Source organism: Delphinus delphis, chromosome 3 (genome assembly GCF_949987515.2).
Source record: "Delphinus delphis chromosome 3, mDelDel1.2, whole genome shotgun sequence".
In the NCBI taxonomy this organism is placed as follows: domain Eukaryota; kingdom Metazoa; phylum Chordata; class Mammalia; order Artiodactyla; family Delphinidae; genus Delphinus; species Delphinus delphis.
Window position 1 is genome coordinate 49811192 of NC_082685.1, and position 26205 is coordinate 49837396.

A 26205-nucleotide genomic window follows, 5' to 3' on the forward strand; every position below is an offset into this window, starting at 1 on the left:
TATCCACCTTGTCTGTCAGACGTGAATGTCCAATTCCCTATCATGCCACTTCTGAAAATTCAGTTTTGGAGCAAGTTCTGTGAGCCCAGTGAGGATCTGTAGAACCAAGAGGCCCATATGCAAGAAAAATAGATTCAACCTGGGATCAGACTTCGGTGCTCAGGGGATTCAGCTGGTAGACCCCGCAACTCTGTGTACTAAATACTTTCATGAAAAGAGCAGGCCTCGAGCACCTTTCAGGTGCATAGGAGAAGCCATTATCTCTGCAAGTTTTAAGAAGACCAGAGAAAAGGGGACACGTGGCTAAAAAGGAATTTGGAAATAGCCAAGGAAGAGGATTTCCCTAGCAAGCTACTTTCTGTTCTAATCATGAAAAAGATGATTTCCCTTCATAAAAGGAGTCTTGCTGTTTTTAAGGCTTTTTCACAGTGCCTTTATTTTAAGGGAAACATAAGCGAAGGGGAGGATGTACCTCTTGATTTATAACTCAAAGATTTGGGGGCCTGTGGTACAACCGAACTCAGAATGACAGTTTTGCAAGCAGAGGAGCTAGTCAGATCTGAACCATCTGTATCTATGCCTCATCGGCTGGGCTGGGCTTTAGGATACGTTGCAGTACCAGCTATCACCACCAGATGGAGGAAAAGACACGTGTATGACTCTAGTCTGAGCATCCACTTGTGTGCCCTCTGTTGCTCTTACCCGGCCTGAGTCCAACTCATCCTCCCCATGACCTCTCTGTGCTTTGAAAAATAAATCTTTCATGGCCAAGTTGGTTGCACTTGGGACTTCTGAATGAAACACTCAAGCAGAACTTCATATTCTACACAGGTTTCCTATGCTGTAGGAACAACCCCTCTATGTCTTCACGATGGGCAACAGGATCTGAGGAAGTCTCCCTGTCTTCATGTACAATTAGTAACTTTCCAAGCATAGAAAGTTCTGAGAATTCCAAGAAAACTCCCGCCATATTCTTGACTTTGATTTCTGATGCCTTGTTACTTAAGTTAAAATTTATATTCACATGTGCCCTGTTCTATGAGACCCGTTCAAGAGCCCTGTCCTGAGGGTTTAGGAAGAGAACATGGCGGTGAGTCACAGCCCTCTCAGAATTCCCTGGCATCTCATCCACGTGTGGGAGGCCATGCCGGGTCTTCCGTCTCCCCCAAGCTTTCTTTTGCTGTCTCATCTCTTGGCCTGGCCCCTCTCTAAGGGGGGGATGTCAGTCACCTGGGCTTCTCTCTGGGGCGGCCACCATCTTGGGTAGTTGAGAAGGCATTAGCTGAACTGTTAAATCAGCTGCCCCACTAGAGATATTTCCTCTAAGTTTTCTAGAGATGGCAGTGTTGTAGTTATCCCGAGAATGGGTTTCTTCAAAGTCCAGCCATCCTATGGCCTTTTTCTTCATGACTTCACGCAGAGAGTCATGTTCTGCTCCACAGGCCTCAATCCCAAGCCTGCACTTGGCCTCCCCCTGAGAGATCTTCCCAGCAGCTTCCTGCCACAGCTTCTCAGGCCTTCTCCCCTGGAAAACTCCAGCTCGAGTCCCAGTGTACACATGGGCTGTCCTGAGCAGCCAGCATTCCTTTGAAGTTCCCCTTTGGAAATGGTGTGTGGGTGTTCAGTTGTGTCTGGTGACTATGGACAGACAGTAAATCTCCCTGTGATCTGTGGTAGCTGTGAGGCAGCTCTGGAACGCGAAGAGCTGTTTGCTTTGAACCGTGAAGAAAACTGTGTTTTGAGTTTAGCTGAAATTAAGAAAAAAAAGTTCATCAAGTGACTGTTAATGTAAACCTGGTTATTAAAATAACTATAAAATCGCAGCTGTGGTTGTGTAGCCTTTTTCTGTGTGTGTCATGCCGGTCGACCTAAAGTGTGACAACTGCACCATAGAACTGACAGGGTTATTAGTAGGAGGGCACATCTGATGTAAACCCTGAGAAAATTTGGGAGTTTTGTCTTTTCAGTTGAGCTTGAGGTTTTGTTTTGGCCACAGAGTTAGATGACCATTATTAAAACTCTGGGGAATAACTAATTTTTTTTAATGTTCATCAAATTTGGCATTAATGTACAAGGCCATTTGGGAAAAATCTAGTTGGGTACAGAACAGATCCTGAAAAGTTTTGTTTGTTTTGGGTTTTTTGTTTGTTTGTTTAGGTCATCCCCTTAAAGCATTTTCTGCTTCTTTCTAAAAACTTGGACTTTGAGAAAATTCAACCAAAGCATGTTTCAAAGTATATTCTTTAGCAGACTGTTCCCAAGGTGTCTAATGAGTGTGGGGAAAGTATTGTTTACTATAATAATCTGAGAGATTTAAAGTACACATCATCAAGTTAAAAGCTCTGAGAAATTTTATGTCTTTCAAAATGTGTCCACCTTCTATATCATCTTTTACGCTCTGCCAAACCTGTTATACTAAACCCTTTTGGGGATACACTCCTGGATCCAATTAGAATTTATGCAGGGCATGTCTCATTGCAAATGTTAGACGTGTATAGGCAAAGAAAAAATTTTGGAAAGGGTTTTTTGAAGTCTGGTGTAACTGAAAACTTCAGGGATAGATTTGGGTAGATTGGAGCATAGCTGGATCGAGAATATTGTTTCTCTCCATCTCTTAGCCCTGCTTGCCTTTAGTAAGTGCTTCATTCTTAGGAAAGCTCTTTCCGTGTGGGAGCAAAACTGACCATCAGCGCCTCCAAGTTTGCATTTTTTACCTGCTTAAGAGATTTCAGGGGGAGAGAGGTTCTCTCCGTAGTGCCAGCCAAGGAGACGGATTCTGATTGGTCCGGCTTGGTCACGTGTTCACCATTGACCTCGACACTGTGGCCTGGAGACTGGGACTGATTGGCCACACCTGGTAACACACCCGGCTCCTGAGCCACCTGAACCACGTGGACTGTCCGTAACTCGAAGAAAATCAATTTGTGATCCCAGAAGAGGAGGGCATGGATGCTAGGCAGATAAACACAGCAGGTGGCCACGGCAGCATTCTCAAGCCTGCAGGGCACGACTGTTTCTCAGCACAGTGTCTGTGTGTAGGCTGGGGCAGGCGCGGGAGAGGATCAGGGAATGGTAATTCCTGGTGAATTGCTTTTATGTGTGATGAACGCCCAGGTGAAACCACGTCAGAAGCTACTCTGAGCGTCTAAGGAATTATTTCAGTTTGACGTTCAAGGTTTGATGATTAAGAAGCTTTTGCCCGTAGTCGCATTTGGGGGCTTGAACTCAGGACTGGTGAAACACCTCTCCCTGCTCAGGACCATGGCAGCAGCTGAGCTCTGCTTAGGATAAGCTTGGGTGTAAAGGGCAGGGTCAGTGCTTAAAATGATCTCAGCCTGCAGGGCTCTAAAAGGGATGAAGCAGTTTTTTTTGTTTTTGTTTTTTTAAGTTAGTGCAATTCACACATTGACTTTCTCGCCTCTGCGGACTGGAGGTATTCAGGGTCGAGTCACATCCACCAGGTGGGGAATGAGAACACTGAATAGGAATAACAAGGTCCCTCTGGTTTTGAAGAACTTTCTGGAATCAACTCCGTTCCCATCAAGCTATCACAAGGAGAACACCAACCGTGAGCAGGAGATGGGATGAAAGGGCCAAAGCAGCCTGCAGGAATGAGGTTGCATCCTTAAGGCTGGCATTTCTCAGAATGGAAGGTCTAGATCCTGCCCTGGGATCGGTGGACGCTGAGAACAAGACAGCACACTTCACATGACCTGGACAAGGGTACTCTGCATGCAGGACTTCAGAGCCCACAAGACTTACGAGAACCTATCCCGGGAACCAGTTAGCCTGTGGCTGCTAAGCTGTTGTGGGTCTGAGAGGTGATTGGAAGGCCCCTTGATTCTCCCCTGAGGCAGAAGTTGCTTCTGGCTCCAAGAGTTCAGAGCTGTCTGTTAACCTTCCTGTCCCGGGATATGGGCCTTGGACCATCCACCTGCTGCTTGGGTACGTGGAACCGGACAAAGATGTGGAGAGGTAAGAAGGGAGAGTGCTGAAAAAAAGAGGTGCAGGGACTCTCCATGGCCTAAAGGTCATAGTGAAAGGCAAAAGCCAGAATACTGGGCTGGGCCTCCTTAGGTGTGGATACTGGAGGAGTCAGGTTTTCGGTTTCTACATACGTGGAGCAACTAGATGGTGCTGCATTTCATAGTTACAGTGCCAGAGGGCTAGAACACCATCTCTAACATTCCATAGTTCTAGAACATCATCTCTAACACCAGCTTGTCTCTAGTAAAGGACATTCCTCCCAGCAGGAAATGGAAATAAGACCAGGTGACTTTGACCCTACCCCTAGGGGAAACGATTCCACACACACACACACACACACACACACACACACACACACACGGCTGACAAAGAAGGAAGTGGCTTATGGTGTACAGAAGACATTTTAATACACACAGGCACACTGACAGTACACATGCTACAGCTCAACAGAAGCACAGATTTCCCATCCAAGGGCTACCTGTTCACAACAGCACAGTTTGTGAACTGTGTTTGGATTTTTCACATCCGTGTTGAATATCAGACACACTGAGACTCTAGGAAACGGTAATCACAGGCACAGTTTCTAGGAAACAGGAATTTGTGTTGACAGAATGCAGGGACAGCTGGATACTGAAACAGTTCACTGCTTTTCATGCCTTTTCATTCAGCCCTTGAAGAATTAAAGCCTTAGCATTACGGTGTCAGCCCAAAGCAGCAACACTGGCCCCTGCTAGCTCTATGACCCACTCCTTCTCCCTAGTTATTTATTCATCAATCCAGTCTGGAAAAGCTATTATGTGATGAAGTCTACTTTCTTCTGCTTAAAACTTTACTATCAGTAGTAGTATTCTTGGGAAATTATGTGAGATAGTATACGTAATCTAGAGCGCTTAGAATGGTATATGGTTCAACCGAAGACTATATATGTTTGCTTTCTTCATGGTATTTTATTGTGTATATGCAATATAATTAATTTAGCTAGTTTCCCAAAAAAAACCCTTTACTATCAGAAGCAGCCTAACCACTAATTAATTAAGTGACCCTAATTAATGGAGCAATGCTCTGTGCGGCTTGACATTCGTTCCTGCCCCAGCAATGCCCTCAGCCAAAACCAGTGCTGCCTTTTGGGGTGTGAGCCAGTAGCAGAGCCTCTCCTTCCGTGGAGTCCGGGTCATGGCCAGGGTCACAGGGCTGCCCCACCCATCCACTAGCGGTCCCTGTGGATGCACTGGGGTGGGTGACCCCGCTACAGTGCCAGAGGGTTAGAACCAGGATGCCCCTGGCCTTCCAAACCTGCTCACTTTTCAGATGTTCCACACAGGTAAGGGAGGAAGCTGTGAGGAGAAAAAGATGCCAGAAACGCCGGACAAAAGGAATTAAGAGTCACCCTGTTTTCTAAAATGCTTAGCCCTGAGCCTTCGTTGTCACACACCTAGATGAGATATGTCCCACCCTGTAGGGTAGTAAATTTTAGCCCAAGTTATGGAATAAAACCCAAGGATCTGATTTCAACAACTAGCAATCATGGGTAAGGATTTAAGAATTCTTCTATTTTTTGGAAAACATTTTTGTCCTAACACTCAAAATGTCCAGTGGTGGGAGGTGCTTAAAATTAGCCGTTCTGTACCGATGGATACAATGCTTTTTCTTTTCTAACTTGAAATATTACGTGGTGGGTCTGTAACCTGATTAGGACGGGAAATCTATCTTACCTCTCTTGTCAGTGCATCCATGGTTCTTGACAGTCCGTAAGGGTGCTGTAGGCGTGGAATCAGGTCATTGGAAGTAAAAACTAGGGATTCAACCTACAGAGGTTGTATTGGGTTCCTATCCCATTATAAACTGTATAGACGTGAAATGGCACAAATGATTTAACTCCCATCCCAATGGAGACCCTACCAATCCCATTGCACTTGGGTGTTTCCCCGTCTCATTTGGGATGATATATATAAGGTCAGAGCGAGAGAAAGAATCAGGTAACTGGAGAGATGAGGCGACAGCACATCAAGCCTTGAATGGAAACAAATGAAATAAATTGGTAAACATGCAAATGGCCCTGACACTCCTGGTTTCCAACCAGGAGCAGAATCTGGTCACCTCCTTGTAGCTCTTGTCAACCCATTCCCCCTCCTTGGGAAATTGAGCCAGAGTTTATAGTGTTTGGAGAAAAACATAGCACAGACATACAATATGGGGGAAATGTAGAGAAAAGGAATCAAGCAGAACACAAGAGCTGGCTTTTAATTCTTAACAAAAATATGGTTACTCTTCAAGTAGAGAGACACTATTTCACAGCTTTTCAAGGCCAGAAATGTGGGGCCTATTAGCTCAGTGGGGAGAAAACCATCAGTGCTGAATTAAAGTTCAGCACTGGCTTCCTGCCCATGTCTAGTTGCCCCAGTGCGACCTCCCTTCTGGAGAAGTCCTATGTAGCTTGCGGCCGTCTCTGTTACTTCTGCCCATTTCCACCTGTCTGGTCTCCCCTGTTGCCAGCTTACTGCCACCCTGCTGAGGCCCGTAGTCTCCCTAAGTAAGGACAAGGTTTAGGTGATCTGAGTGGCCAACAGTTAAAGCAATCCCCCACCAACCCTGTTTATTCTTGAGTCTACCCAGCAGCATCTGTGAGTTGCCAAAAATAGTTCTTCTGCAAAGATCTTCTGTGTATCAGGGGAGTAGAGTTACATCCCAACTTAGGTGAATTAAACTTTGTGTTTGGCAAATAAATAAATACAATATAAAGAAAAAGTGAAATATCAATACTATTTTAAATAGGGGATTCTGCCCGCCATTCTTGCAGTAAGCACAAGTAAGTATTGCTGTTCCCTTAGTCAGTCTTAGACCTCTCAGATGTGTGGGCATCCCACGGTTCTAAGTGCGTGATTCTAGTTTATAAAGGCATGCATAATCTGTTCAACACTTTAGTGCATCTTTTATTAGCCAAAAGTGAGACCAAAAAAAAAAAAAAAGAACCAAAAAAGATGACTCGTTTCATTAGTGAAGGGTCTCATGATATTGGGCTTCTCTAAGAAAAGATACTCACCATATGTTGTGTATACTAAAGGAATTTTTCAAGGGTAAATTTTACTATCTTCCAAATTCACCTCACAATCTGACAGACTGTAACTCCCATATAAGATACAACTTCAGGTACTACAAGGTGGAGGTGCTTTCAATGTGACAATGTTCTTTTCTGATGCTCTCCGGACACAGGTCTCTGGTAGTCTTAAGAGGACAATTAGCTCTCAAGGAACATGCTTCTAGAAGAAGGCCAGTGGTGTGCTAACATTTCACAACTGGCTTCCTGGGGCCGGGTGGGTGGTGGGGGCCGGAAAGGGTGGAAAGCCCTGACTTGTAGCATCTGCCAATTTCCATGATATAAATACTTCCACCATCACCAATTTCAACTCTCAACTTCACATCACTGTACGGGGTGCTGGGACAGATGCGCATAGTGGCTCTTACAATTGATACAAGCTGGTACGGTGTTCTGACTTAAGCACACCACTGGAAGGCCCTCATCAATCTGTGTTACTTATAATCTGGTCCCACTCATTTCTTCCTGAATGAATTCCTTACTCCTATTCAGTCGGATTTGGGGATTCTGACCAATTGATGAAGTTTTCTAACTCTGAAGAGATTCGCTCCATCACCCAGCAATGTCCATTTGTCACAGTGTAATTAGGAGTGGAAAAAATAAATCTGCGTCCAAATATTCCTTTTAAAATAAAAATAGAGGCTGTTTAGAATAACAGAATGGAGAACGGTGGCAGTAAAAAGGCAGCATAGGGCTCATCTAGTATTACGTTCTCGTTTTTAGATGAAAAAACTGAAGCAGAGAAAGGGGGTAAGTAACTTGCTCAAGGTCGCGCGGTGGTGAATCTAGTTCCCGGGAGCCTGGGGACTCTTCCCTGGGTCATGCTGCCTCCCTCCAAAGGTATTCAGTCATATTTTCTAAGGTGTGTGAGGTGTGGAGAGGTGAGAATTTCTGTCAGCTCTTCCTGACGTGGAAATGTCCGAAGAAGATGTTGAGGACTTCACGTGTTATTCCGGCCATCCTTTTCTTGTGGGTCTTTGGTTTGTTCCAAGGCTTGATTGGCTTGTCTTTTATTAAAGTCCTTTTTGACTCTTAAAAGGAAAAAAATAAAGTGGGTTTATTCATTGAAGTGAAAAAGAAAAGATTTAAGCTTTTGAAATGATAGCATTAAGCCCAACAATTTATAAAGAGGCGTGAGCCAGGGTAACTCTTACAAACATCATTGATTTTAAGTGTTGAAGTCCCTGTTCTTCTGCCCTTCCCATCAACAGAAACCTGATACTAAGCTAATTTACCTATTACAATTTTTGAAATCTCTTACAAGAAAAAAAAGTTTCTGTATTTTCCAGATTTTCTATCATGGATATGCATTATTTTTGTAATCAGAAAGGAAAAAATGTTTAAAACTATATTAAGTCTTTGCAAGTTGAATCTGGCTGAAACACTCCATCATTTGCTGAGCTGCTGTTCTTCCAGGGGTTACTTACTTCTCTCGGTTGAAAATGATGAACTCCTTTTGGACAGATTCAAGGTGCTCCTGAAGGAGGCACATCTTCCGGGTGAATGTTGGAAAAAAAATAGAGGTATAGTTAGCAGACCAATGAAGATCCTCAAGTAGCCAGTAACCTACTGAGTGTCTGTTAACTGAGTGGCCCAAATCGAGGAGGACCAATGTGTCCTCAAAATAGATGCTATCTGAGAGTTTGTAGCAGGAGTGAGACCACAATGAGATTAATAGAGGAGCATATAGGAAAGAAACAGGGAAAAATACATCAACTCTCTGCTCCCCACGATGAGGCAGCAAAGAAGACCTGGGTTATGGTTTACGAGCTGGATGTCTTTCAGCCATTTAGCCCAAGAAGCCACGGCTTCAAGGCAGATGGGCACAAGGGTTTATTAAGCTGGTCACCTATTTGCTTCTCATCTCCTGGCCCTCATCTAAAAGGTTTGGAGGTTCTGAAACCAAGTCCCCCTAAAACTGAGTTCCCCTGCCAAGTTTATGATTAATCTCTCTGTCCAAAACTTTATTCCCTTTTCTGTCCTGCCCCTGTCCCCCTCAGGATTCAAAGAGAAGGGGAGACCGAAACTGAGCAGGACCCTGTGGGGCCTTCCCAGGTACAAAAGTCCCTCTGTGCCCCCGTTTTTCTTTGTAGAGAAAAAAGGCTTTAGTCTCCTAGGCCTTTCCCAAGTTCCAAAGAGCACTGAAGCAGTTAATTATTAGGACAATAGAATCACAGGACTCCCATTTCCTCCTGAAGGGAACTGGATAACAATCTGATGCTTATCTTTGAGTTGTTCTGTAGAAACTCGGACCCCCCAGCCAAGTGGGGGATGGTGACTAAATGCTGACCAGAGCACGTAGACCCCAGGCTGGTTGGAACCAGAGGGTTGAGATTCCCAAAACGTCACCCCGTTCCCTCACCACCAACCGATCAGAAGAAGGTCCATGAGCTGAACACGCATCCTAGGACCCTCTCTCCTAACACTGTCTTTAAAAAACCCTTGTCTGAAAGCCATCGGGGAGTTTGGGTCTTTTGAGCCCATCCCCTCCTCCCCTTTCACCTTGCTTGACCCCTGCAATAAACCTTTCTCTGCTCTAAACTCAAACATTTCGGTTTGTTTGACCTCACTGTGTGTCAGGCACACAAACTTGGGTTCAACAACAGCTCTGCTTGGATTTAACGAGTAGCCTGGAAACATGTCTTCACGCTGAATTCGGATTGACTGTTCCCCTCAGCTGCACTGGGGCTGATTATACTTCAGTTGTGGTGAGCAGCCTTCTTCAGTTGTGACTTTCTCACAGATTTGCAAAGCATTTGCTTTGCTGCTTCACTGTCTGGCTGTCAGTATCTCTAGATGACGTTTCCAACATAATCAGAAAATGTAACCTCAGAGAAATGACCATCATCAGGCCCAGTATAGTATCAGCCCCAGATCAAACGTTTTAAAAGTCTGTAACAAAATACTTCCAAATGACTTCTGATGACAAATATTCTTCTTGAAGGAAAAAATATCATTCATTCATTTTGTTTTTAAATCTAGGAATTAGAAAATACTAAGTCTTCAAGTACCAGAGAGTTGTTTTTTTTTTTTTTTTTTTTTTTACCTTTCCTGAACAAATAATTAAGTGTTGGGAGAGTAAACTATAAAAAGGAGAGGACATTTTCAGAAAAGGGGTGGGGGGAAGCAAAACAAAGGAGAGAAAAGAGATTCTGCTACACCTCACTCTTATCCTCAAGTTGGGGTACCTGTAACCCTGGGGGTTTCCAGTATCAGTAATAGGGGACATGAAGCTGTGGGATAAACATGATCTGATAGAGCTCCTGGGGGCAGCAGATTTACCCCAAGATTGTAGAACAAATATTTTTAACATTTAAGTATTACATAAAAATATATAAATATATAAAATATTACATAATGTCTTAACACATTTATATAATACTTTATAGAAACATGTTTATGTTTTATATGTTTGTATTTTATACATATACATGTTTCTATATTTATGTACATATTTATGTATTTATATATTATAGACATAAAAATATATGTATAATATAAACATAAATACATAAACATACAAAATGTTATATAAAGTTTAACATGAAGATATTTAAAATATTAACATTTTAAAATATTTTAACATTAAAAATCAAGATTATAGTCACTAAAATGCAGAAATTCACTCAAGTTCTTTTCTCTGTCATATAACTCTGTTTTATTTAAACAAAGATGTAAAGTGCACACTCAGATGAGTTTGTGATACGGCACTGCAGACCCTATGAGTCCCACCCTGGCCCTAAGGGCTCATGTGCCACATGTTCTTTTTCCTCTGCTTTAGTTGGAAAAGTTTAACAAGTGCAGCTACATGGACAAGTCAACAGCAGTAGTCAGAGTATGAGGGAGAGGAGTGGGGAGCAAACAGAATGGAGGAACGAATGAGTCTTATGTGGTTGAAAAGAGAACTACTGATTAAAAAAATGTTAGAATGTGCTTCTCAGGGATGACAGAGCGAACAGAGATTAGACTGGTGTAAGTAGAGATGGCATCAGAAATATCTGAAGGGTTTAGAGCAGGTGGAAATCTCAGGAGGCAGAAAAAGAGGACTTAGGTCATTTGCTTCCATAGCAGGCAGACTGGGTGTGTGTCAGTCTTTTTGGTTCTCTACTTTAAAGGGGCTGATGAGCAGAGAGGGTCAGTGGAGAACATCCTGGATGCAAAGAAACAACAGAGGCATCTACTGTGAGCATGAACCAGAGTCATGGAAAAGAACGGAGTTAGAAGTCAGGAAGTCGAGTGGAAAAGTAAAACATAAAAAATGGCTAACTTTTTTTTTTTTTTTTAGGGTTAGCTCTTTAATTTTTTTTGGTTTCTGTTTTTAAATTTTTATTTTATACTGGACTATAGTTGATTTACAACGTTACTAACGTTGTGTTAGTTTCGGGTGTAAAGCAAAGTGATTCAGTTATACATGTAGCTATTCTTTTTCAAATTTCTTTTCCCATTTAGGTTATTACAGAATATTGAGCAGAGTTCCCTGTGTTATACAGTAGGTCCTTATTAGTTATCTATTTTAGATATAGTAGTGTGTATATGTCAATCCCAAACTCCCAATCCATCCCTCCCCCACTCTGTCTCCCCCTTAGCAGCCACAGGTCTGTTCTCTGTGAGTCTGTTTCTGTTTTGTAGATAAGTTCATTTGTGTCATATTTTAGATTCCACATATAAGTGATATTCTGTGATGTGTATCTTTCTTTCTGGCTTACTTTACTTAGTATGATAATCTCTAGGTCCATCCATGTTGCTGCAAATGGCATTATTTCATTCTTTTTTATGGCTGAGTAATATTCCATTGTGTATATGTACCACATCTTCTTTAACAAAGGCTAGCATTTTGGCAGACATGTACTAATTGACTCAGAACAGTCTATGAAGTAGGTAGCAATACTAACTCCATTTTATAAATGAGGAAACAGAGACACAGGGGGGAAAGGAAAACTTTAGTGCTTTTACTTTATTTAATCACAGCCTGCATTCTACAGCTGTAGATGGTAACAGTCACTGCATACCTGAATCACCTGAAGAACTTAAAAAATCCTGATGCCCAGGCCACACCCCCAGATTCAGCTGAATGAATAAACAAGCCTGATGATGATGTAAGGAGCTGCTAAGATTGACTCTTCACATTTTAAAATCCTTGAATAGAGATAAAGTGCTACTTTGAGATGCACCATCTTTCTGATTCTTCTTTGAGGGAAGGCTACTCTTTGTTTTGAAACAAAATCCTTTTTATTTTTAAATGGAGGCTATAAGATTAGGAGAAACTAGAGCAAAATGATGGCAGAGGCAGCTCCAGACCCCCAACCCTCAACAGAGACATCAGAAAAACAAACAGAAACTGTTAGGGCCAACACTGTCAGAACTCTGGAAAGCAAGCAAAGGTTTATAGCAACCAGACAAACACTGAATCAGGAAAAAAGCAACTTAAAAATGGTCCTGGTGTTTAAGGAAATCTCTATCAAAATATTATCTGAACACAAGCTAACATAACAAGAGACAGCAGTGGTGATGCATGACAAGGAATAGCCTTTTTGCAGAATAGTTTGTAAAAGTCACTCAAAAATGCAAGTACAGCCTTCAACAATCAAAAAACAGCAAACCCTAGAGAAGAAAGGGGAGAATCTGATTTCTGGACTTACTGGATTGTAATAGTCAACTAGCAAGTTTTCAACAAAAATACCACAAGGTGTACAAAGAAACAAGAAAGTATGGCCCATTCAAAGAAACCAAATAAACTGACATAAATCATCCCTGAGGAAGCCCAGACATTGGACTTACTAGACAGCGACCCTAAAACAACTATTTTAGGTATGCTGAAATAGTCAAAGGAAACCATGGAAGGAAACCATATGTTAGGCCACAAAACAGGTCTCAATGGATTTAAAAAGATTAAAATCATACAAAATATTTTCTCTGACCACAATGAATGAAGCTAGAAATCAAAAACAGAAGAAAAACTGGAAAATTCACAAACGTGGAAATTAAACAACATATTCTTAAGCAAGCGATGTGTCAAAAAATAAATCACAAGAAGAATTAGGAAATATTTTGAAGTGAATGAAAACAAAAATACAACATGCCAAAACTTAAGAGATGCAGAGAAAGGCAGTGCTCAGAGGGAACTTTATAGCTGTAGATATCTACATTAAGAAAGCAGAAATATCTTAAGGTCAAGAATGGCATAGTACAAGGGTTGGGGTGGGGGAAGTAGACAGATCATATAGAGCATGGAAGTCATGGCAAAAGTTACTCACAGATTGCTGTCATCTCTAAAACTTTAGAAAACTTGTAATTAAGATGATGTCCTGTACTTGGCTACATTTGGGGGTCTGTTAACAGAGGAGCCTGCATAGGCAAGCTTTCTAGGTGCGAAGGAAGGAGCTGGCCTGGAGAAGCTGGTTGGTTATGATATGAAGAAGAACAGATCATTAGGAGGAAGATGGGTGAAGTAAAAAGCAAGAAGCAAGATGGGTTTGTGGCATAGCTAAGCATTCCTTGGAGGGCCCTAGAAAACACTTAAGGATGGGAATCTGGTAAGAGGCCAGTTCTGTGGACAAACAGGATGTGGACTTCGGTTAACTGACCGTTAAAGGGTATACTAGCCCCTGAGGACTAGAGAAATTAGGGACATTGAGGATACTTATTTGTTTGAAGAGCTATTTTCACCACAAGACTATGCAATCTTTGAGAACAGAGATGTCAGTGAATGCAGGAATAATATCTCATCTATATCTCTCTCCAGTGTTGAGCACAGAATGTGGCAGATAATAGGGATTCAATAAAAATAGCCTAAACAATTGGATGGGGGGAGGGATGGAGGGGGGGAGGGATGGAGGGGTGGAGAGATGGAGGAATGGAGGGATGGAGAGATGCAGGGATGGAAGAATGGAGGGATGGAGAGATGCAGGGATGGAAGAATGCACGACCATTAGTTGAGTGGGTAGGGTGACGGGTGGATGAATGGATGGCCATTAGAGGCAAAATGAATGTTTGTTACTTTACCATCATTATAATATGCAGAACCACATGTATAAAATCCTACTGAGTCCCTGCAGGTTACCCTATTGAAATCTGACCTCGAACTCTGACAGAGGATAATGCAGTTAGTTACAAAATTAATTTGACTCAGCCTGAATTCCAGCAATAGTGCTTACCCGTATAAGAGTTCTACCTTTTCTGTGAATAGATACTCCTTACTTCTGCTAGCCCTGATATCACAAGATTCTGCGTCCGGCAAAGAACAGACACCCCCGTCTAGGGTCTGCTGCTCCCAGTGAGTCCTTGGAGTGTGGCCCAAAACAGCCACCATGTGTGTACTTTAGAACCAGACCATTTCCATCATTTTAGGGATGGTCACCTGACCTAGGCTTGGCCAATTCGATTTTCTCCCAGGAGATTGCAAAGTTTGAATTGAGAGCTGGGAGAGGGCAGTAAGGGAATCAAGTTAATGGCAGAAACCTAGGGGGGAGGAAGTCCACCTGTGAAATGTTGCTGCTGGGACCCCCCAGAGCTGCCCTTTCAGAAGCTGGGGTGTTCAGCTCCACCTCACATTCATGAAGCAGCCAGTTCTCGTGGGATGGCCGCCCACCAGAAGCTCTCCCACGAATTGCAGCTGCCACGAAGATTCCCACGACCCTGGGTCTGAGGGGACTGCTTACCTGGGAGGAATCACATTTCCTCATTTCCTTCTCCTTCTTGGCCAGGCGCTTCTTTTTCTTGTGAAGAGGCTTGGACTCCAGAATCATTTCTTCGAGCTCAAAGGTGGGGTCGCAATTCAGCCTGCCTTTCTGCAAGGAAGACAGGTTGACTCATTCCTTAGATACCTGTATCTTTCTAAAACTAGACCCAACCGGATAAGGAGAATAACACTCCCTCCTGCAGGAGCAGTCCAAGAATAACCAGCTCGGAGTCCCACTTGAAGTTTGAAATAATTTATTGCCAACCTTGCTTTTCATGTTCTTTGATTTTGTATATTTTTCTAAACTCCCAAGGAGCCTTCCATGAGTTAGAAAGGAAATCCTATTATAATTATTTTTCTAAAGTTTGCCTTTGGGGCTGTTTCTTGAAGTGGGTTCAAGGGTAGATCAGAATCACCTGAGTTGATTCCCAGTTTCCCCAACCAGACCTGGAGAATTAATGTTTCTGAACACGAGGGCCAGGAAATTGCATGTTTAACGAGCTGCCCAGATGATTCAGATTCACAATTAAGTCAGAGAAGTCTAGGTAGAAGGTCTCTCGAGGCAGCGCTCATTGCAGGGTGAGTGGCAGAGCAGAAACGACAGGAAAGGTGCCTAGATCTCCACGGCGTCACGCATCACCCACGGTGCAAGCGGCCCCTGCTGGACCCTGGAGGGTGGCCAGGTAGGACCCCACCCCCCTGCTGCTCCATGAGCTTGTTATTCTGCCAATCTGCCGACAACTGAATGTGTAAAATCAGGCTGAGGGGAGAGAGGGGAGTCAGAGCGCTCACTTGGTCCCTTGGCCGGAGCTTCTGGGTCTGGCTTTTACCAGCCGACTGCGGGAGGCCACAGATGCCTTGGCCGGGTATAGACGGTGGGAATTATTTCGCTTTGGCTATTAGTCATTGTGAATATTGGTCCAGCATAGAACTACCAGAGGAAGAGGGGTGCATGGTAAAGATAAATACCCCACCCCATCCCCAGCAGCTGGCAGTCCTTTGACTCAGAACTCCTTGGATACAAATTTCTATATCTTTGGAATCAGAGAAAACTTTTTTTTAAATTGGCAGATTCCCAGAAATGACTGTTTGTAGGATTAGGACTTCTTTCCATTAAAAGTAAGCCACAGGGGCTTCCCTGGTGGCGCAGTGGTTGAGAGTCCGCCTGCCGATGCAGGGGACACGGGTTCGTGCCTTGGTCTGGGAGGATCCCACATGCCGCGGAGCGGCTGGGCCCGTGAGCCATGGCCGCTGAGCCTGCGCGTCCGGAGTCTGTGCCCCGCAACGGGAGAGGCGACAACAGTGAGAGGCCCGCGTACCGCAAAAAAGGAAAAAGAAAAAAAAAAGTAAGCCACAAAACATGGTTACGAGCTGGAACTCCCAACATAGATCTAGATTAGAATCCCAACCCAGCTGTGTGACTTTGGTGGCCCATCTACCCTGTGTGTGCCTCAGTTTTCTCACCTGTAAAATAGAAATCTGGGCTGTCTTACAACATTGGCGCGTTATCTAATGAGACCATGTGCATATCTGGCACACAGAGTTAATGTGCATTGAATGAGAGTTACTATGGGTTTGTTAAGATTGACTCACGTTAGGAATAAATCCTGGAATGAGCCTCTTCTGCAAAACTGCGTCCCAGTTCATATCATTCATATATGGGAAGTTTTGAACATCAGACAAATGGGAAAATCGTTGGTCTGGATTTGGTTCCAGTAGCTGCCAATGGAATACAAACACCAAGATCATGAGGAAGGTCAAAACTTGGAGTGCAAAAAAGCATACAGATTCCCTATGAATATTTCCAAGTATAGGATTGAAGGAAACAAGTAGTGTTCTCCTTTCTTAGCCCCATAAACAAGTAATATAGCTGAGTGGTCAGAATGAATTGTAAGTTGGTTTTTGTAAGTTGCAATGTGGTGAGTGAAAATAGCTTGTCCTACTGAGTCAAACTTATGTGTGATTACTGATTCCCCAACTTAGTAATGATGGGCAAGTTTGTTCTCTAAACCTCAGTTTACCCATCTGTAAAAAAGGGATAATAAGCTATTTCATAAGGTTTAGCTACGATTAAATCAAGCCATGTATATAAAGTGACCAAGAGAAGGTCTGTTCTTCTTACGTGGAAAATGTACATTGGTTTTAACAAATGAAATTTATTTCACACTAGAAAATTTAGCAGTTTTTACCACTAATCAAAATATACTGGGGTAACACAGATAAGATGTAACTAAGGTTGCTGTGATAGTTCTGGGTTTTATGAACTGGGATTAAAGAATTTTTCCCCTTTAACCACTCCAGAGCCAACATCACTTCAGTCCTGTGGCTCAAATGGAAAATAGCAGTTCCACTTGAGAATGGGCCTGGAGCTGACAGCCATGGGTCATCAGTGTGCACTTTTGGGAGAATAGCGCTGTCTTGGAACTAAGGAAAATTTGCTTATGGAAAATGACCCCCGCCCCCATTCTTTATCTTTGACATCACCAACGGCAATATCCCTATTCCAAAACAGAACACTGGACCCATAGACAAGAGACATAGGTTTTGAATTCTTAGCCCCCAAATTCTTAGCTCTTTTCCTTGACCAGTTACAACCTGGGCAATTTTCTCTCTTCAGAAAAAAGCCAAGCTCATCCTCTTAGGCTCCTCATTCTTTCTTTCACGTAATTATTCACTACACGTGACTGAGCTCTCACTACAGCTGTCCTTAATCTTTCTGGTGAACACAGGCACCTTGAAAAGCTGAGGAAAACTGTGGACCTCATTAATTTAAATACCAAAGTCTACCACCTGTCGTACTCTGTGTTAAGTGCTGAGGACACCATGAACAAGTCAGACGTGGTCCTTCCCTCATGCAGCTTAAAGAACAATGGTCATTAACCCAAGAGTCACACACGTGCAATGTATAATTTAAAAGTGTGAAAAATATGATGAAGGAAAGTTCGTGCTGTGTGATCTGAAAACAGAGGGAGGCTCCCAGAGGAAGTGATACGTGAGCTGAGATCTAAAGCTGTGTTTCTCAAACTATGCAGAAGGGCCAGTTATTTCTCTTTGTTTGTTTGGTTTAATTTCCAACCCACTGAAGTCTATGTGGTGTTACTGTGCATGGCTGGTGTAGAACACCACACTGTGTGCAACTTGTGATTTGAGTTCAACATCACTGCATAGGCTTGGACCCTATTCAGTGAGATGAGTCCATTGACCATGTGCTTTGAGGTATCAGAGGTATCAAGTTGCTATAAAAGTTTCAAAATACTTCTCTCAATTTCTGTACATGTTATGGACCTGTTGGAAGTAATTCGTGGACTTGAACCAGTCAGTGAATCGCATTAGTAGTACTGACCTAAAGGAGGGAGCTGGAAGAGCCGGGGATGGGAGCGATGTTCTAGGCAGTGAGACTAGCATGTGCAAAGGCCCTGTGGTTAGAGAATGATATATGAGGGTGAGGAGGGGGAGGGCAAAGAGGAGAGAAAAGCAGCTCAAAGCAGTTTGTAGTCAAAAGGGGGACAACAGTCCAAAATAAGACTTGAGGGGTAGTTAGAACCTTTATACCATATAAATAATTTTGATCTTTATTCTAAGAACAATGGGAAGGCAGTAAACTTTGCATTGAACAGATCCCTATGGGGCACAGCAGAGAAGAGAATGGAGTGTATAAAAGTGTACAGGGGCAAACCAGTGAAAAGGCAAGACTTGATGGCAGTAGGACTAGGAAGATAGATGGAGAGAAGTGACAGATCCAGAAGACATTTAAAAGGTCAGATATGAACATGGTGATGAACTGGGTATGCGGATGATGAATGATTTCTGGTTCTGGCTTATATTAGTGGGTGGACGGAGATGCCAGAGCAGGAACGCTGGAGAAAGTCCAGGAAATAATGAGTTCAAGAATTCCATTTGGCCCATGGAGTTTGAGATGTCTTTGGGACATTTAAGAGGACGTGTGTGTCACCTTATTAATGAAGCCATGTATTTGAAAGCTCTTAGCTGCAAAACCCACTCTGGAAATGTACTTATCGTGACTGCCTCCAATATTGTAACTTAACTTTTAACTTCAAACCAGAGCATGTGCTTCATTTTATCACTTCCTTTTGTCATGCATTTGTCCTTCTTACCTTTTTAAGAAGTGACACCATTTCCTGTGACCAGGCAGAAGGGTAAGTCACAAGCGCCGTCTCAAACATGTGTGCAATTTCCTTGCTGGAAGTACTGGAGCGAATGTGATACGGTCTCTTAAGGGAGAGAAGTAAGAGTCTTCATTTTTAAAGGGTAAAAGAAAAAATGTTCCTTTGCAAATGCTTCCAAGCTAAATTTTCAACTAGTAAAATCTAAATAGCATTTTCTAATCCCCTCCAGCCAATTGTTGTGTTGCCACATGCATATGTGGTCCACGGTTGCCAGATTTCCTACTTTTAAAAAAGCGTACCAGAAATCTATACATCCTTGTGAAATCTTGGAATTTTTAAAAGTTGGTAACCCTCTGGGTCAAAGGAAACATTTCTGTGGGCTAAATCCATGCCTGAGATGTCAGTTTGGAACCGTTTTGTAAGGTTAACTAATGTAAGTATTTACCTAAAACACTGGACAAGCGCTCAGTAAATGGAAATTTTAAAAATTGTTATTTAAGTGTTGATTATAAAGAGATTCAGAGTTTTGCCATACACACACCTCTTTTTACTTCTTCGAATCATAATGACTAAGCTCAGGTTAGAAGGTTACCCAGAAGACTTCAACCCCAGTCCCAAATGCTATGAGCTGCTAGTACTACGGAGTGGGGTGGAGAATTTTGTGATGAGGCAAAAGTATTTTTACCTCTGAGAGAACCAGATTCTTCTATAGTCCTAACTTGGGGGAAAAAGAAATTAAACAAAACGGTGGCTTTGTTATAATTTTCACAGATATCCACTAGAGGGCAGCCTTTACCTACATTGATTTCTCTGTTTCATACAGGATTCACCCTGGGATTGTCTCTCTTTGTGTGAAGTGAGCTACTTAAAGCTGGAGATTTTACCATATTCACATTTTTGCCCATGGGCCTAGCACCTAGTGAGTGCTCATTACATGTTTGTTGAATGAACACAATTTTCATATTAGATTAACCAACAATAGGACAGTGAATATGGATATGTACATTTATCAAGTGCCTGACTCTTTCGAGATAATAAATGACCGTGGACCGATTTCTCCCAACTAAATTGGGAGAAATGGAGGAGTTTAATTTTTTCCTTGTTGTAAATCATTATTAAAAGGTAACATAATGTAATTAAGTGTTGGAGCTCTGAAGGCAAAAGGATTTGAGTGCTAAACTGGGTCAGTCAATTTGAGTTTCAATTCCTTCATCTGTAAGATGAAGTTACTTCTGTAAAATGAACCACCTTAGGGGAGTGTTGGGAAAATTAAATGATATAGTACATGTAAAGTTCTCAATAGAGTGGCTAATATATATTAGACATAATACAGGAGAGAGATGATTATTGACATAAAGGTAAAAAGGATGGTGGCTATAAATGTAAATAATGAACAGCAAGATGAGTTATCAACAAAGGTGATGTGAAGGAAGGCTTAAGTCTATGCATGGCATGTCAACCGCAGTTACCCAGGGAACCAGGAAGTGCTAGGGGTTGACTCCCTAAAAGGGAGATTGACCAAACTTTATTTTTTTAATGCAAGGTTTAAAAACCCCTGCCGCATATTTTCTTCCCTCAAGACTGAATAAAGGACCATAGTTAATTCATTTGTCTGAGTAATGATACAGTGGCAATAACCCTTGTAACTCAATATCAGAAAAAGAGTGCCGGGTACCTTATCAGCGTCATCAATGTTTATTGACTGTTTGCAAGCCAAGGGCACTGTGGGTCACTACATGTGATTCACTGCATGTTTACCATTAAGAGCTGGGGCAGGTTGGCACACCAAGTTTCCCAGGTTATATGTATGTGCACATATATTTTTTCTTTTTTTCTAATTTTCTTTAATTCATTGATGTCTCGAAACCTGCTTTTGAGACATCTAAAAACACAAAATGCTTTGATAAACTAATAAAGGAACTAACAAATGCCACAAGCGAATGGCTTAAGTATGTTGTGGTTTTTTTCATTTACTTTAGGCCATATGACTGAATATAATATACATATATTTAAATCCTCATGCTCTGTCGACTTGTTCAAAATAGTCAAATTACCTTTGTCTTATACAGTAATGTATGTTTCTAGTTCCAAACTTGAAAATCCACATTAAGCCATCAACAGCCAGAGCTTTATATTTATTCATTTACCAAATATTGATTGAACGCCTACCATGTCCTGCACCTCTGCTGGGCCCTGGGGATACAATGAAGACAGGACAGATGGGATTTCTACAGTGGTAGAGCCTACAGTCTACTCAGCAAAACCATAAATAATAAGAGAGACTGTACACACACACACACACACACACACACACACATCAATGGAATACATGCTATAAAGAAAAATTACAGTGTGCACTGACAGGATATAGCAGACAGTTTTAGGGCAGCATATAAATTAAGAATGAGAATATAAAAAATAACCAAGGTGGAAAAGGTAAAACGTTAGATGGGACAAAGAGAGGTGTTGTGATTATAGTCTTATTTCAGGAGTACAAAAGCAAAAGAGCTGCAGCCAAGGATGTACAATTAGTGCAGAACGATGTACTTCCCTATCATAAGCTAATACTATGGACAATACAAAATTAGAGAAGACGTGGACCTTGCCTTTACAATGGCAGTGCAAGCGGGGACACAGAGAGATGACACAGCAGCTTAAGGGCTATGGGACCATGGTCAGGACAAGATCAGACACCAAAGGGAAGTTTCAGGCACATTTCCCTTTGAAGCATATATTTTTCTGTTAATCACAATTTGTAAATGTGGAGGAAATGATCGTTTAGCACCCTTCCTCTGTGGTTTAGTTGTGTTGCCAGTTGTAATTAAATGTTGGTATTTCATTTCTTCAGATTAGCTATATTTTGAAACATAATTACATGCAGGCTCCTTGGTGATTCTTTGCGAGAATGTGTCAGAATTGTTTTGTAGTGACTTGTTCCTCTGTACTTTCAACAAGCATTTGTTATGTACCTGTTGAAATCTAAATATTGTGGATAATACTAAACTGTATAAAACACTGGCTCCACCTTTAATAAATTTACAGTCTGATGATATAGAAGAGATTAAAACCATAAAAATAGGTATATCTGGGGCTTCCCTGGTGGCGCAGTGGTTGGGAGTCCGCCTGCCGATGCAGGGGACACGGGTTCGTGCCCCGGTCCGGGAGGATCCCACATGCCGCGGAGCGGCTGGGCCCGTGAGCCATGGCCGCTGAGCCTGCGCGTCCGGAGCCTGTGCTCCGCAACGGGAGAGGCCACAGCAGTGAGAGGCCCGCGTACCGCCAAAAAAAAAAAAAAAAAAAAAAAAAAAAAAATCTGGAAAAATTTACAAGGGTCATACATTTGCGAAATAGATTTAATCCTAAAATGTAAAATAGATTTACGTGTTCTGATGTAGAAAGTTCTACATTTTATTTTAAGTGGAAAAAAAAAGTCTCAACAGGTTAAAGCATAATTCTCTTTTTACTGAAACAACAGTAACTATGTATATGCGCATGTATGTGAAAACGTTATCCTTATAAAATCAGAAAAGGTTTGGAAGTAAATACAAGCTGTTAATTCTAGAAGGTGAGATTGGAAGGTCAAATGAGTTTTTAATTTCTTAACTGAGAATTTTCTAAGTCTGTCCTTTCTTAGAAATGATCAATATACATGAGATATAAGGATTCTGTTCTACAATTAAGACACATCCTTAACTTTACTCAAACTTAATTTAGCAATTTCCAAACTTACTCAAAGAGTGATTTTTTTAAAAAAAAAGACCAGGGCTTATCTTAGGAAATAACCTTTATAGGCAAAGGAACAAGAGGAAAAGAGCTCCAGGGGATGCCTCGAGACAGGAGGGAGTCCAAAGAGGCTGAAGTGAGTTTGTGAAGAGTCAAGGTCATTCAAATTGAAGCAAAATCTGAAAAGTTAACATGATTCTAACGGGCAAAGAATGCCAAGCTAAGGTGTCTGAAGAGTGTCGGGGAGAAGAGGGGTGGGTAAGGCAGGTGAAGGGTGTGTGTGTGTGTGTGTGTGTGAATATACGAGGCATTAGGGAGTAACAGCATTTTTTTTAACATGAAGTTATATCTGTGCTTTACAAAAAAGAATCTGCATTCCCATGTTCATTGCAGCATTATTCACAATAGCCAAGGCACAGAAACAGCATAAATATCCATCAACAGATGAACGAATAAAGACGTGTGTGTACATGATATACATATATATATTTATACACCCACATATATACATATAATATATACTTATATATGGTATTATATATTTACACATCATATCATTATATATGGATAAATGAATAATGGAATATTATACATATATAATACATATACAATATATATGAATGGAATATTATTCAGCCATAAAAAGGAAATCCTGCCTTTGCAGCAACATGGACAGACCTTGAGTCCAATACACAAACTGAAACAAGTCAGACAGAGAAGCCAAATAACTGCATCGTATCACTTACACGTGGAATCTTAAAAAAAAAAAAAATTCAAACACATAGAAACAGAGAGTAGAATAGTTGCCAGAGGTTGAGGGTGGGGAAAATAGGGAGAGGTTGGTAAAGGGGTACACACTTTCAGTTGTGAGCCGAATGAGATCTGAGGATGTAAGTGTAACATAGTCACTATAGCTGATAACCCCGAATTTATATACATAGATATGAATTCAGCAACCTCACAGTAACTACGCTTCACCTTTTCTAAGCAGAAAATGAAAAGAAAAATGAATCTGACAGTGTTAATACATTGTCAGTTACATCAAATCACAGGGAACTACCACGAGGTACAATAATATGGGAGGGAGAAAAAAATCTTTTCTTAGCAAAATTCTTCCTAGGCATTTTCTTAGTTTAAGAAATGTTTCTTCTAAAAGGAAACTACTCTAATTTGCCACTGAACCCAGAACTCAAGAGGCAAATGAAAGACAGGAATCCAACAAGACAGGGCATGAATTGTGTTGTATTAATAATTCACACTGAATCAGAGCCCTGGACTCTGACTGCAAAATTATTTTCTTTAAACAAACAAATATATTTATATAAGATACGGAGTGACATATATTGATTTTCCCTCTCTGGGAGTTAATAATATCCCTATAATTCATTTAATTTTATCTGCATAATTTAATGTCAACTCACATGCTTGGCCCCATATGTAGGAGAGTGAATTAATTATGGGCGGAAATCCCAAGGGTTGTTACCAGCATCACATGGCATTGTTGCTTTCATCTCTGAAACAAACTACTTGACTTTTGGCAAAAAAAAAAAAAAAAAAATCAATCCTTTCACTGTAAAAATGAAACTTGCTGGAAGAGTAACTAAAGAGAAATGTAATTCTACTGTACCCGGCCTCTCAACAGCTCATATGCTGTCACTCCCAGTGACCACCAGTCAACAGCAAAGGAATAACCTGCTTCTCTTCTGGAGTTGAACATCTCAGGTGCTGAAAAACACAGAAGAGTTAGGTCAGTTTTACTCCCTGAGACATTAACAAATCTATCTTCCCAACATGTTCCTCCAAAGGCGAATTACCAGGGAAAAGTGTACCAACACTTTTATGTGTGTTTATCGTCCATTGCTAGATTGCTCACTGCAGGCAAAAGTTTCTAATTGTCTAGTCTTTCTCATTCATCACCAACACACACAGGCATACACAGCCCTTAATGGACAAATTCTTCTCTGACTTAGAACATGCACCTATGAAAACTTGGATCCCATCAGGCCTCAAATGTGTGGCTGACTCTGAAAGCAGGAAGGCTGAGAAGAGGTTATATTCATTGTCTTGATTTGGAAGGGTTGTGATCAGGACGTAAATTTGTATTACTGCTGCAAACATTGTTCAGAATTTAGCTGCAACTACATGGGATTGACTCTCCATCTCAGCGTCATCTGGAAGAGGCAAAGGCAGCATTTGCAGCCTGTACTGGGGCTGAGGGAGAGGAGAAAGGGTGGGGCACTCTGAGAGAGACACGGTTTTCCATCACTTGTGGGGCACTGACCCTTTGTCCCATAGTTCTGTGAATTGGCTCCAGTGGAAGGCAGAACCTCAGTCAATCTTACCGCAGTGGAGACCCCTAGTTATGTGTTCTCTAACACACTGAGAACCTTCTACCTTCTACACACCCTTCCAAGAATGTACCTAACTCCTGAGGGATGGAGTGGGGAAAATGAAGTACAAAGCAAGGGCAGGTCTCTTCTCTGTTTGCTTGTCCAGTACCGAATCTGGCATCTAGTGTCACTCAACAGAAACTGGTTAAAAGAAGGAACAATACTGAACCAATCAATCAAGCCCTGGTTGCAAACATTAGCTGGAACCAGGCTGTCTGTGTTCACCAACTGCCTTCACCACTTATCGTGACCTTAAACGAGTCAGTGGGCTGAGCTTGAGAATCTTCATCAGCAAAATCAGAACAATGAGAAGGCAGTTCCTACAGAGGTGAGAAGCTAAATGAGATAATAATGCATGCCAAAATCTCAGCACAGTGTCTGGCACCTGGAAAGGACTCAAAAAACTAGGCACTCTTCTAGAGAGGCAAACATCCATAATAATGGGAATTTTACCTAGCCGAAAGTTGCACACTTGACCCAAGCCTCTGGTAGTAAGGTGCTGGCTCCGGACAAAGGAAATTGGTGTGATGTGGGACCTGCATACAGGTTTGCCCTGCCTGGTGCACTCAATTTCAAGGAAAATCCTGTGGGCAACATCCAATTAGAGAGGTAGAATGTTGACATCCCAACGTCCGGGGTTGACCCAGACTATAAAAGCCCGCCGTAGCGGAACTAAGGAAGCTTCATTCCCTGGTGGGTTCACCTTTCATGCGTCACTGCATTCTTTCTGCAAGTCACAGCTCCCCGTGCAATTTGGGAGATAATGGTCCTGAACCCACGGTGCTCCCACAGACTGGATGGAGTGGGCTATACTTCTGCTTTCCCTTATCAGTATCTCACAGCAAGTCATCTGTAGATGACGTAGTCCCTCCAGGTGACAGATATCTCAGAGAAGCTGCAGAGAACTTTGAGGGATAAACAGACAACTGTGCTAAGAAATTATCCACCAGCATAAACATCACTCTATGAAAGTTGTGTATTCTGTTGTCTTGGACCACCCTTGGAGTTTATATGAGTAGAATCCTCTTCTACTTACTGTTTTCCGGCATGAAGATACTTGAATATGCATTCATTCATTCAACAAATATTCATGGTATGCTAGGCATTAAGGAATTTTGGAAGAACACTAAGAAAAAACATGATGGCAACATACAGAAGCATAACAGATGGGTAATTCTTTGAGCCCTCAAAGAGCTGAAGAGTCAG

At 41.9% G+C, this 26205-nt stretch overlaps 1 protein-coding gene across 1 annotated transcript in view; it reads right to left on the reverse strand.

The window, feature by feature from the left end:
• Positions 1-7819: 7819 nt before the first annotated feature.
• STK32A (serine/threonine kinase 32A) overlaps positions 7820-26205 on the reverse strand; it is a 115929-nt gene continuing 97543 nt past the window's right edge. Inside the window, exons 7-12 of the mRNA XM_060007154.1 lie at positions 24237-24334; positions 18875-18991; positions 16353-16478; positions 14740-14868; positions 8509-8573; positions 7820-8112 (exon numbers count right to left, since the gene is read on the reverse strand). Coding sequence (XP_059863137.1) covers positions 8022-8112; positions 8509-8573; positions 14740-14868; positions 16353-16478; positions 18875-18991; positions 24237-24334 — 626 coding nt within the window. The 3' untranslated portion in view covers positions 7820-8021. The remainder of the gene's footprint in view (positions 8113-8508; positions 8574-14739; positions 14869-16352; positions 16479-18874; positions 18992-24236; positions 24335-26205) is intronic.